Source organism: Panthera leo, chromosome C1 (genome assembly GCF_018350215.1).
Source record: "Panthera leo isolate Ple1 chromosome C1, P.leo_Ple1_pat1.1, whole genome shotgun sequence".
Taxonomy (NCBI): Eukaryota; Metazoa; Chordata; class Mammalia; order Carnivora; family Felidae; genus Panthera; species Panthera leo.
Genome location: NC_056686.1, coordinates 137,899,802 through 137,913,880, shown reverse-complemented (window position 1 = coordinate 137,913,880; position 14,079 = coordinate 137,899,802). Strand labels below are relative to the sequence as shown.

General features: G+C 37.7%; 1 protein-coding gene across 1 annotated transcript in view; it reads right to left on the bottom strand.

The window, feature by feature from the left end:
- ACVR2A (activin A receptor type 2A) overlaps positions 1–2,763 on the bottom strand; it is an 80,986-nt gene extending 78,223 nt beyond the window's left edge. The window contains exon 1 of the mRNA XM_042948723.1: positions 2,547–2,763. Within this exon, the coding sequence (XP_042804657.1) occupies positions 2,547–2,601 (55 nt within the window). The 5' untranslated portion in view covers positions 2,602–2,763. The remainder of the gene's footprint in view (positions 1–2,546) is intronic.
- Between the last annotated feature and the right edge of the window lie 11,316 nt (positions 2,764–14,079).

Here is a 14,079-nt window from a genome sequence, read left to right as displayed (position 1 = left end):
TTGAGGATGAAGGAAAAACTCCAAAATGTTTCCCCTGGAATTACAGAAAGAAATTACATATTTGGCCATATTCTACAAGAACGCAGAATATGCAAAATCAGTCTGCAAAATCAGTCTCCAGTATATATAACACAGGATAGAAACTGAAAAATCAAAGTCCACAAAATACTAAAGAAAACAATAAACGTCCATCCAAAAATCCTGAAATACAAGAGCTCTTTACCACCATTTCTCATTTGCTTAAAAAAAAAAAAAAATCCAGAAACTAAAAACTGACAACTTGAAAAATTTTTTAATTCACATAAAAATAGCCATCCTCATGCTTCCAGCATGCCAAATTTACATATTACACAGAAAAATCAATTAGGAAAAGAAACATAATAATTTTTTAGAGTATATTTGATTCATAACAAAAGCCTTTTAAAAAAATCAGATATTTTAAGTACTAAAAATCTTCATACATAAACATGGATTAAAGTCTTTCAGATGATTTCAATGATCTTCAGTAGAATTATATTTTAGTTCAACTAGGAATTTTTATTTGAAAAATAAACTATGCAACAATATTTAGTAGCAATTTTATGTAATTCTGTGTGCTATATATATATATATATATCTATATGCTCTAGAGCAACAAAATTACTGTATTTTAAAATTTTAGTTATTAACCTCTTGGCCCAGTTAAAACGATCCTACAAAAAAACTAATGCTCAATTCTTTTTACTTCCAAACCAAGCAGAGGAAGCTGTAAGATCTGTAGCGACAGCGTGCTTTTCCAGAAGTAATACCTTGAGACTGCTCAAGAATAACCTCCTTCACCAATTAGTGTGACTCAGGTGGGTTTGGGAGGGAATAATGTCCACAATTCCTTGGTCAGTGGCCATGATGCCCCTCCTCCTCAAGGGCAGGAGATCAGAGAAAGGGATTTGAACAAGAGGAGTTTACCAACCAGAACATACAGAACACAGGATAAAGAGTACTACGGGAAAAATAAAAACTACACAGTTAAGTCATGTCACAAAAGCAAAAGGTTTAATGTTATCAAGGTATTCATTCATTTCAGAGACACCATTGTTTATCTTCCTCCCCAAACCGTGCACAAAAAGAACTGTCAGCCTGCCTTAAGCATGTTCCTTCTTCCATTTAAACAGACATGATTCTTTGGTTAATCTCTGGCAATGATCGCCATTTCACAACACATTTAGCCCACCCGGAACTGATCAATACCACTACAGACATAAGACTAGACTTTATCCATTTATTAACCACAAGGAAATGTACCATTCAGCAAAATTCTATACATTACAAAAGATTCTATTAAAGGGGGGGGGGAGGGTTGGGAGGATGGACACACACACACACCACAGAGGTACACAAAGAAAAGACTAACACCCTCTAATTTCCCTGTAGCAAACGAGATAAAGACATGGCCATGAAACCTGTCAATTCGTTTCCCCCCCCCTATAATTCTGTCACAACCTAGTAACTGAATATTGAATTTTATGATAAACAGATCCATTGTGACTTTAAAATTGTTTCATCTATCAAACAAACTCTCCTGTTGTGTACATTTGCACCTTTGAGCTAGATGATATATTCATTTACAGAATTTCAAATACAAAGGACTAGATAGTTTTCCAACCACTGGTTGCAAGCATAGAACGTTCTCACAAAATCAAAATTTCAAATATAAAAGGACCAAATTATTCTTCCAACCTTGGGCAAAACCTATTTTATGATTATAGTGTATTTGACAGTATGAACAATCTCAAATGGCTGCTCTAAACCAAAAACAATGCTTCAATACAACGCGTTTAAAATAAGTATTCCGTAGGTAAGCAAAATCTATGCCAGAAAAGAGCACATAAATGGTGGTTGAAAGCCAGCACATTACCAACACACAGAGGCATACCTCTCCAGCACTGGGTTATTGTTAATACTCCAACAACAACAACTACAACTATTTTTAACACTGCTGGACAGTGAAGTTGAAGAAAACGTAAAGGGAGACCCAGATGAAATTGCTGATATGATGCATTGTTTCTCACGGTCAAAATTAAGTAACAACTGGCTTGATCTCTGTCGTGATAGTCACTGGTGAAGCACTAATTAAAAGACAATTAAAATAAAACACCCTTATTTTGGAGAATGCCACAGTAAATGACATTCCAGAAAACGCCTTTCGGTTCTCAAACCTTTGCATAGATTGTCACTTGTGGTATCTGTGGCTTAACTGCAACCCAACCAGCGCTGTCATCCAGTGTTATGGCCACAAACCATGACTTTCTCACTTCCACAACAGAGCAGTCACTCTTATCAGTTCGCCAGCCTAACTCTAGACGAGAAAAATTCACGGAGGTTTCCAGATCACAATCAGACCTGGGGGGTCGCAGCCGAGGAGCTCCGGGTTGGGGAAAACCTCCCCAGGCTCCACTGGAGCTCGCCGACCCAACAACAACCTCGGCCAACAACAACCGCGGCCGCCAGCAGCGGCGGCAGCGGCAGCGGCAGCAGCAGCCCCGCCGCGCCGGGCTCCATGCACCTACCTGAAGAACAAGAGATAAGAAAGACGGCAAACGCCAACTTTGCAGCAGCTCCCATTTTCCCGAGGCTCCGAGGAATCCGTAGGAAGTTCTCGCTAGATATCCAGTTCCCTGGGTCTTCCTCGGAGACAAACCTCCTGGTGTAAAATCAACCGTCATAAAACATATTCGGAAGCCCCGACCAAAAAAACGTTCACGGGGTTAAGAAGAAAAAAAAAAAAAAAAAAAAGAGAGAGCACAACAATAAAAAAAAAAAAAAATGCACCACGGGGGAAAAACCGCCACACACACGCACAACACACAAAACCAAACAACGAAAAGCCAACAACAACAAAAGCGGGTTTAAATCACTGTCAAAATCACTGTCAGCTCCGCTCGCCTCTTGGGTCTCTCGGAACAAAACGCCAGGCTGAGGCGACGAGGAGGCGGCGGCGTCCGCTGCCGCCCGGACAGTCCGGGAACCGAGCTGGGTCCGACGTCCGGACCGACCTTCAACCCGGACACCCAAAGTCCGCGGACCACTGACGGCCGAGCTCACGGCCGTGGCGGCCGAGGCAGCTGCGGCGCGGGGAAGGAGCAGCGGGCGGCGGCGGCGGCAGCGGTGCAAGCGGCGGCCAAGTTCTGGTCCAGGCTCTGGCTCCGGCTCCGGGCTCCGGGCTCGGCCGCGTTTTCGGTCCCCTGGCCTCCGCCGGCCCCGCCCCCCAGACTTCCGGTTCCGGCCCGAAGCTGGAAGCCAGGCACCGCGGAGAAACGCTCCGCCGCGGCGGCGGCGACGGCGGCGGCGGCAGCGGCGGCCGGGCGCAGCGCGCGTGCCGGGCCGGGAGCGCGAGGAGATTGTCGGGGAAGCGAGGCGGGAGCGGGGGAGGGGTGAGTGCGAGGGCGGGGCCGGCTGGAGGGCGAGGAGGCGGGGCGGATGGAGGCTCGTTACCGCGAGGCCTCGGCGTCCGGCCTGCTGGGCCTGCTGGGCTGCGGGGCTCGAGTGGGTGGGTGACTGGATGCGATCGGGGACCTGGAGCGCCTGGTTTTCTACTCGCGCACCCCGCTGGTCTCTTTGGAGCGTACATTCGCAAGATCAGTGGGAGCCCAAGAGGAACAGGAGCCTGAGGCAGGGCGGGTGGCCAGTGACTCCGACGGGCGTCTGCGGCACCCTGTCTTTCCTCTGGGGGGACGCCTCGTCCGCACGGAGGAGCGGGGGAAGCCGGGGTGAGCCAGTCCGAGCGGAGCTCAGTGCGCGCGAGCTGGTGTCTGTGCCCCCAGTCTTAGCTCCGCGTCCCAACCCTGTAGCTACTGCTTAAGCGTTTTGTCTTTTGGCTAAAAAAGAAGGGGAAAGACTCGTGGAGGATGGGCTGTCAACCCGGTCAGGATATCCATGGCAGTTATCACCGTGTGCAATTTGAGTGCATTCCCACCATCCCTTTTATACACAAAGCATTGTGTTGAGAACTCTTCTCCACGTAATAGGTTCGCAAATACTTATTACGTGCCGAAGAGGAAACCTGATTTCGATCGACATGTTTGATGGTCAGACAAGTATTTACTTTTTCAAATTTTAGTTCTTTTAGGACTTATTTTTACCCCTTAATACGAGTTGATGGCTTACAAGGTGCTGTGCTGGAGGCACGGAATGGATCCTAAATGCAAAAACAGGATCCCTACCTCAAGGAACTCACAGTATTTGCTATACTTGAAGTTGGCTACAAAATACAAACTTAAAACAGTATTAAAGGTACTACCTTTCTCGTTTACCACGCTTTAGCGAGCTCCGTGAAGGTAGGAATCTTACGTCTTCTCCATTTTATTATGCCTGCACTCAAAGTGTCTAGCATGTGATAGGTGTATAATTGTATGGATGACTAGGGGATTATTGCCTTTTTTTTAAGTGCAATATTCTTGCGTGTATTCTATAAATTTGGGGGTTTATTAATAAAGAATAATAAAGCAACTGTACTGTACAGCTAACTCATGTTTTACTGGTGGTTTACTGATTCCCACATTTTTCCCACAAAGCCAAGCCTTCTCCCTTGTATTCACATTTTATTTTTCTCTTCCTCTAAATTACTCTATATTTCTGTCTATTAAGTTCATCCTGTAATTATCTGCCCATTTCTACAACTTGTCAAGGTTATTAGTAATTATTGTGACTCTTTAAACTCTCTCCAAGATTTCCAGTTCTCAAGTTGTGGTGCTCAGAATTTGACTGATATTGTGCAAGAGTTAAGAAAAGTCCCAAGTTGGTCTTCAGGGTGTCTAAATGATCTCATATTATGTAATTCTCTGAACTTTATGAGCTGGTCAGAGGAATAAATATAAACCTTCTTGCATTCTCCAGTTGCACTAAAAGTTGCCACTAATGTTTCTGGAAGCGAAGAGTGTATTTAATTCATTCAGGAATTTGATGTCGGTTATACCCTGGATCAGGCCTCACTGTTGTCTTATCTCTGCATCACTTCCATATTTCTTGAATTGTGAAATCAGAGCAAGTGGAATAACTGGAATAACCAGTAATAGGACTAAAACTTGAAAATATATTCCTTATCTAACCACCTAAATTTGCCAGTAAAAGAATGTAAGAGAAGGTAGAAATTATTTTTCTGTAGTATGAAAGAGGAGCAACAAGTCCACGTACACACTAGAAGACTATTCTTCTCTAATAAAGAGTTTAACCCCATGGGAGAAGTTATTAATATCCAGTAACAGTAGTTACCTATTTTGTTCCTAAAATCCCCCATCCTCTGTATATTTTTAAAAATTCAAAAATAATTTAACCTAGTAAGACATGAGAGAATGTGACTAATTCCCACTGGAATTCCAAAGGTTAAAAAGAAGACAAAGGTAGCTGCAGCTAACCCTACTGCCCCTCTTTCTTTCCTATTTCTAGAATCACTTTTTGTTAATCTACATATCCAACACCTCCCTAACAGTGCAATCTGCACAAACTGAGGAAGAAAGGAAGGAAGGAGAAGAAAGGGAAAGGAAACATGAATTCTGGTCTGCCAGAGCATTAGACAATTATGTATTAAACATCTTTAGCTAACACCACTCAATCTCCATGCCTGAGACCTGGTCTTCTATTCACTCTAATGCTGGAATTTCAAGTCCAGAGTTCAGACAAGAAGTTCAATTGAACTGCAAGTTTTTCCCAGCTGGAGGAATCTTGAAAGGCCAATTCAATCTAGAAATTCAAGTGTATGTTGGCTAGATGAGGATACAGAGGTAAACAAGTGTCATAGACTTCTTCCAAAATAAAGGACAATTGATTTTTTATGCTAGAAACTCATATGGCTCTAAAAGGTATGGAGTAAGTTTAAATCTTCAGCTCTGAAATAGAGCTGGAATTGAATTAGGTCAGATTTGAACGTACCTTTGAGATTGGGTGGTATGCCATATATTGTGAAGAAACCCACTGTAATGTACTCACTTGCCTTTGGACATACCAACAGCCACATATAAATTAAGCATAGACATGCCAGATCTCTCTTCCTTTATCGTCAGTAAAATGACTAAATTCTTTGGAGTATGAAGGATGTTGAATTTCCCTAAGATGAAGGATTTAAAAATATTTCTGCTGCTTTCGATATACTCTAAAAGTATATATTTGTGTAACTATGTGAAAGTATACTATAAAGGTACTATAAAAGTCTTCTCCTGTGTTCAGATAACATGGATGTTCCTGAAGTGGCATAAGTAATGAATTTTTCATATACCAATGCTGTAAAGCATAGTACATGGGGAAAATCTTGGTAACTTGGTAAGTCAAAGGAAGGCAAATAATAGCATATCTTCTATGAACATTCTCTCCCTAAATGCTCAAGGTGGAAATGAAATTCCCCATATCCTAGCTTTTGCTACTGCTACTCCTCTCTTTTTACTTAGATCTAGGCATAGCATTGCAGTATGTCAATGGTGGGGTGTAAGGGGAGGAAATAATGAGAAGAATATAGATGTGGGAATGGACGTGGGACAAAACATGAAGGCAGAATATTTTAAGGCAGGAAAATGAGTTAGGAAAGTTAGGAAATACTAGCTGTGGTGGAAATAATGTATCCAGCACTTTGATAAAAAGGCTATACTAACCAGTAGTAATAGAATCCTCAACAACCAACTGGTTCTTGTGTAACATCCCAAGGGTAAATTTTGACTTTTCTCCCACTCTCATGTCCTTCAAAATCCAGAGGTATTTTCCCACCCTCCAATTTATATTCATGACTACAGGGACTTAGTTTTCTGTTTTCATAGTTTTATAACTTTTTTTCAACTAATTTTCTAACTTTTATTTCTAAATTGTATGCCTATGTTATACATCTTATGGCTTTTATTTTGTTTTCTATTTTACTTCTAATGGTTTTCAACTCCTCTTTCTATAACAAAGGCTGCATGTGCTTTGAGATATAGTGAATAAATCAATCCCAATGACCCCAGTCATTCATTCAAGTTGGAGTAAAACAACACTACTCAAAAATGCAGTTCTCAAACCAGCGTTGGCTCAAACTCTTTGTTATGATCTTCAATGCAATTGGCATAGACATTGACAACATTCAATTAAAAAGTTTTATAGAAACTTAAAGAATAATGTTAAGTCTGTGGAAGTTAAAAATAATTGGGCTTATATTTTGTTTTTTTTATTTCATGTTTTTAGCAATTTAGTTTTATTGTATTTTATAAAAGTCTCATAGATGGGAAAATCACCATAGATCATTTGAAAGGACTGGAGTGGAAAATAGGCTATATACCTAAGACTGTCTCAAAAATAGTGCTTTCCATCCATTTTAACAAATGTTTAAGATCTTAAATAAAGCTTTGATGGTTATGGCCCTAAAATTGTCTCTAATGCAAGACTGCATAAGAATCCGTCATTTTCATCACATTGTCCATCTTTATCTGTGGTATTCATTTATTCCACAAGTAATTATTAGCTACAGGATCTGTCCTAGGTGTTGGTTGTATAATGATAAAAGAAGTGGATATCATCTCTTCCCTCATTGAGCTTACAGTATCATAAGGAAGATGGAAAAATAGCAAGTAAACAAGGAATTGTCAAGTGGGAAAGATTATGTATAAAAGCAGACAGGGTGCTGAGATAAGGAAGAGTGGTGGAACTGGAGAGGAAAAAAGGCATTATTTAGAATAAATCAGGAAGGACCTACTAAGGAAGACGTATTTAAACTGAACCCACAAGACGAAAAGGAGATAACCATGAATCGAGCTAGTTAAGGAGGAACAGTATGTACAAAGCCTGTAATGTATTCCAGAAATTGAAAAGAGGATTTCATGGCTATGAAGACAGTGGTATGAATAAGGAGAAACAGGAATTCAGGCCCCAGACCATGCAATATCTTATAGACAGAAGTAAAGTCCTTGGATTTTATTCAATGTGAAGCATCAAGCCATTGGACAGTTTTAAGTAAGGGAGTTCTAGCTTAGGTCTTTAAAGATTATTCTTGCTCATGGGGCGCCTGGGTGGCTCGGTCGGTTAAGCGTCCGACTTCGGCTCAGGTCATGATCTCACGGTCCGTGAGTTCGAGCCCCGCGTCGGGCTCTGTGCTGACCGCTCAGAGCCTGGAGCCTATTTCAGATTCTGTGTCTCCCTCTCTCTCTGCCCCTCCCCTGTTCATGCTCTGTCTCTCTCTGTCTCAAAAATAAATAAACGTTAAAAAAAAAAAAAAAAAAAAAAAAAAGATTATTCTTGCTCTTATATGGAGAACAGGTTGTAAGAAATTACCAAAGAAAGCAGAGACCAGTGAGAAAGGTGTCACAGTAAGTCAGGCAAGAGATTATGGTACTATGAACTAATATGGAAAGAAGCAGACAGATTCAAGATATAATTTGGAAGAAGAATCAACAGGATTTACTGATGAATTGGATGACTGCTACTTTTTTCTCAAGCAAAGGAGCAGAGATAGTGTCATTGGTTGAGATGGTGAATATTTAGAGGGAGAGATATAGAAAAGGAAGCAGAGAGATGAATAATGAAAGAACTCAATTTTGAAAATGTTAAATCTGAGATGACCGCAAGACATCTGAATAGAGATGTAAAGTAAGTAAGCATTTGGATGTGACTGAAGTTTCACGGGACGGGCAATCCTACAGATACAAATTTAGGAATTACCAGCACATAAAAGGTATTTAAGTCCATGGGAATGAATAAAAGTGTTTAAATAGAGAGGGGACAGAGAGAAGAAATTTAGCAAATGGAAGATAAAGAGCCAGGAAAGGGGATGAAAAAGTAACAGCCAGAGAGATGAGATAAAAACTGAGAAAGATGTCATACAGATGATTGAGTTCTACCTTGGTTGGGTTTGTTAAGTAAGTGATTTTTGAGTAAAAGAAAAACAAGCAAGTTATAGGAATTGTATTGAAACACTGAATAATGGAATTTGAGTTGGACAGGAGAAAATGCAATCTAGAAGAGGCTGTTGTGGGTAGAGTTGTGACAGGAGCAATGGATTAGAAGGCTGACACCATTTGGACTCATTGCCTTCTGGCTGATATTTAAGCAAGTGAGCTAGGATAGGAACTATTATCTAAGAATAAGAATTCAAGGTTTTGGAGGGGAGTTGTGTCTGTGATGACAGTGGCCAGGGAGTTACCAATGCAGTGATAGAAAAAAATTGTGACTGGCAGTGGATTCAAAATTGGATGTTAAAGCATCCAGTGAGCTGAATGGGTCATTTCTAAGGAGGTGGAAACTACTTAGAATGGTGACAAATATTAGACAAGGGAGTAAAAACATTAAGACTTCAAGAATACAGAGATCTTTCTTGGAGGCTATTAGATGACAGCATTCCTCAATGTTATCTCCAACAAGACAAATGGTTTTCAAAGTGTTTTGTTATACATACTTACTTGATTTTCATTACAACTTTGTTAAATAGGTAGCCTTGATGATATTATTGCCATTTCATAGATTAAAAAAATGAGTCTCAGTCTAGTACCAGTGCACTAGAAATAGTTATAAAGAGATACATGGTAAAGAAAGTCAATTTATTGTCCTCTATTTTAAATTAAACTCAAATTTGTGAAAAAAAATTGAGGGTGATTTATTAAATTTTTAAAGGCATTCTTTTTAAGGCTTCCTTTCAATGGCACCTTTCCTATATACAAGTATTTTGAAAATTTCTCTGTATTAAAAAAAAAAAAGATTATCTTTACATTTTTTCAAAAGCATATATTATGCAAAGTAAGGTAAAGTACCAGGCAAAGGAACTATCCGAATATTTGCTCCTTTTTATGATATGGTGAGAGCATTTTTAAAAAAAATCTGTGCTGAGATAAAATTATCATAAAATTTAACAGTAATTATTATTACAACTCCATTCTAGAGAATTATAAGAAAATGAAAAGAGTGGATATAAGTTTATTGTTATTGTGTGTAAAAGTGAATTTTTGCACTGAGGCAATAGAGAGTAATACATGTGTATGACAAATAATACTCTTTACAATTAAAAAAACAATGGGTAAAGAAAAATTATTTTTCACTTTATTTCTAAAAAATTTTCGTTTTCTCAGGCTAAACAACACTGGATTTTCCCATCTGTTTAAGCATGCAAATTAAAACACTTAGCTGCACTTTATTGTGCTTCATTTTAACTTAGATCAGAAGAATTTTAATCAAAGCAATACTGAGGCTTTGGGGGGAACTGAATTGTGGGAACACTTGTAGTAATTTTAACTGGTCAAAATATATTGTACGCATTTCTTTATATTCAAAATTAGTTATTACTACCTACTCTTTCAAATAAGTGATCATTTTATCCCATTTTTTAGGTGAACAAATACAGAGGTTAAATGTTTTGCCCAGGGACATAAATTGAATCAGTAGTAGAAGTAGGATTATAACTCCAAACTACTGACTCAAAGCTTAGTCCAATGAGCCATGCTGTTTCTCAAGTAGTAAGCATATTAATTGTCCCTCCAAGCAGGAAACCGAGCTCTAAATGGAGCATGTCCCATCCAGAAGACCTACACAACATAGTAAAGAGACCTATTTCTTTCACTTGAAAAAAAATAACAAAAAAAAATAAAAACAACTTACATACTGAAGCGTCAGACTTACCTTTCTGTAGAGAGAAAATATATGTTATGAATTCAAAAAGTAATACAAAATATATGTTACAGAAAGGCACTATATTTTATACTTATAAAACCAATAGAGTGTTTTCATTTTGTTGTTCAATACTGACATTAGACCTGTAATACACAGAATGCTGAATTTGCAGTATTAGACTAACACCTACATAATTCAGGAATCCATTTTCCCTTTGTTATTTAGACTAACCATAGAAAAATAGCAATTGTACAGATTTTATTTAATATTTGAATAAATGCCTCCCTGACTCATTTTTCTTATTTCAAGTTCACCCAGGTACATACTTTTTCTGACTCAGTTTTAACTCTGCAGTTTTAAAACCACAAATGAAAGACTATATTGAAAGTAGAGATTATGGAAAATTGCAAATTAAAAGTGAATGATTCAACTTCCACTTCTAGCTATGATAGAATAGCTTGTAATATTTTAACTCTCCTGTTGAGAACAACCATTTAAAAATAATATATACAACAACTATTTGGAGTCACCAGAGAAAAACTAAGGAAGCCAGTACCAGGGAATCCAAGATCCCAGAGAGAAAAAAACTGTAATGAATTGAGCCCCACATTCACCTCAGCTTTTCACTTGTGTATTGGCAGATTCTTGGCATGGGTAATAGAAGCTAAGAAGAAGTGTCAGCCTGGGCTTATGGCAATCTCACTGGGTTAGGGAGACAGATGCTGTAGTTTGAGGCTACCAAGGTGATTGTGACTTGAGAGACTAAGATACATGAATTGAGAAAACCATAGAGGAGCAAGCCCGAACTTATGTACAATGTCCCCTCAAGGCATGTGCTGACTCCTAAACTGTGCAGGGTAAAATGCAGAGAAACTAAGTGCAAAGGAACAGCTTGGATGTTAAATAGCTGAGCAGAGATTTTCACAGCCTTGGAAACCTTGGGAGACAGAGATGAAAATTTAGAAACCACCAAGGTGCTAGAGCATAAGTAAACACCTCAGGATTTCAGAAGAGAATCCAAGAAGGCTACTTCTTAAAAATTAAAGGCTATATTTTAAGAGTTAGAACAAACTGAAAATCAATAAGGCTAACAAAATCTGAAACCCAGCATTGACTTGAGTAATGTGCTCAGTCCATATGTTATATGACTGGAGCATATCAAATCCTTTCAGGATAAAAGATAACTTCCTGTAGAATCTTTGCAATTTTTCACACATGATGTTTATCATCCAATTTAAAAATTGCCAAGCACGTAAAAAACAGGACCAAACAGAAATGCTAGAACCGAAAGTTACAAGAACTAAAACAAATTGAAAGATGAGTTAGTAACAGATTAGGCACATCAGAGAGAATAGTAAAAGTAAACTAAGAGAGAAGTATAAAATATTCAAGTTTACGTATAAAGATTAAGAGGAATAAAAACCACAGGAGAGAAAATATGAGTTATATGAAACAACATTTAAAAGTCTGATATAACGGGAGACTGGGTGACTCATTTAGTTAAGCAACCAACTCTTGATTTTAGCTCAGGTCATGATCTCACAGGTCATGAGTTCGAGCCCCACGTCGGGCTCCACACTGTCAGTGTCAGCTTAGGATTCTCTCTCCCTGTCTCTCTGCCCTTCGCCCCTCTCAAAATAAATAAAAGTTTTTTAAAAGTTTGATATACCAGTAATTGGAGTCCCAGAAGAATAGGAAAACATAAATTGAACAAAAGCAACATTTCAAATCTACTGGCAACTAATTTTACAAAACTGATGAAAGATAGCAGGTCATGAATTCAAAAAGTTCCACAAACTGTATTTAGGATAAATACACCCAGAGTATTATAATCAAGCATCTGAAAAACAACAATAAAAGGAAAATATCAAAAGTAGTCAGAGAAAAACTTTTTAAGCAACAAAGACTTCAGCTGACTTTTTAATAGAAACCATGGAATCCAGAAGACAATGGAATGACATTCTTAAAGTTCTGAAAAGACCAAAACTGCCAACCAAGAATTCTATACCTACAAATATACTCAGCAGAAAAGAATGTGAAATAAATTCATTTTCAGGCAAACAAAAGCAGAGAAAATTTGTTTCTAGTAGACCTACACTAAAAGAGAGTCTTAAAGGGATTTTTTCAGGTTTAAACACAGAACTGCAGGAAAAAAATTAACATAGAGAAGGGTAAATAAATGCAAATAATAGTAAGTAAATCACTGTGGGACTTAAAATAAGTATAGAATCAATATACGTGACAACACTAAAAGTATTATCCAAGAAGTCATGAAAGCACAAACTTAAAGTAGAATGCAATGAACAATGAATGAATCTTGGCATTTCTTATTTTAGGGTGACTAATAAAATAAAAAAATATATCACTAACAAGCTAACACATATATATATATCACTAACAAGCTAACATGGGGCAAATGGAATAATTAACACTTGATTAATCCAAAAGAAGATGATACAATAGGAAATATATAGTAAAAAAAAAGGTAGATTTATACCTAAATACATCAATAATTACACTTAAGTACTTGGATTAATATTCCAATTAAATGACAAAGATGGTCAAAGTGGACAGAGAAACAATAACCAACCATATACTGCTCATGAAAGATATGCCTTATATATAAGGACTATTGAAGATTAGAAGTAATAATATGAAAGATATAATGTGAAATGATAACCAAAGGAAAATGGTGTAATTGTACTCATATCAGGCAAAGCAAACTTTAAAGCAAAAAGTATTACTATAGAAAAACAGTGTTTCTGAATAATGAACAATCAACCGGAATATAAACAAATTTAAATATACCTAATAACACAATATTAAAATATGTACATGATTATAAAATAAATATATTCTAATTTCCCCTGTGATTTTTTTCACCCTTTGGTGTTTAGAAGAGTGTTGTTTAATTTCCACATATTTGTAAATGTCTCAAAATTATTTTCTGTTAATTTTTTGGTATTTATTTAGTGAAGTATACTTGACATACAAGATTACCTTCTGTTATTGATTTTTAATATCAATCCATTGATGTTGGAGAACATACATTGTCTGATTTCGATTATTTTACATTTATTGCAGCTTGTTATATGGTCTAACATATGGCCTATCCTGGATAATTATTCCACGAGCACTTGGGAAGAATGTGAATTCTGTTGCTGTTGGGTAAACTGTCCTATAGATGTTTGTTAGGTCTAGTTGGCTTATATTGGTGATACACTTTTATATTTTCTTCTTGGTCTTCTCTCTTTACGTTCTATCCATTATTAGAAATGGGGCATTGATGTCTCACTGTTATTTTTTAATTGTCCATTTATTCAATTCTGTAAACTTTTACTTTGCATACTTTGGAGTTCTGCTGCTAGGTGCATATGTATTCAGAATTGATATGCCATCCTGATGAATTGACCCACTTTTTATTATAAAATGCCCTTCTTTGACCCAAGTCATCAGTTTTGTTTTAAAGTCTATTTTGTTTGATACCATTAT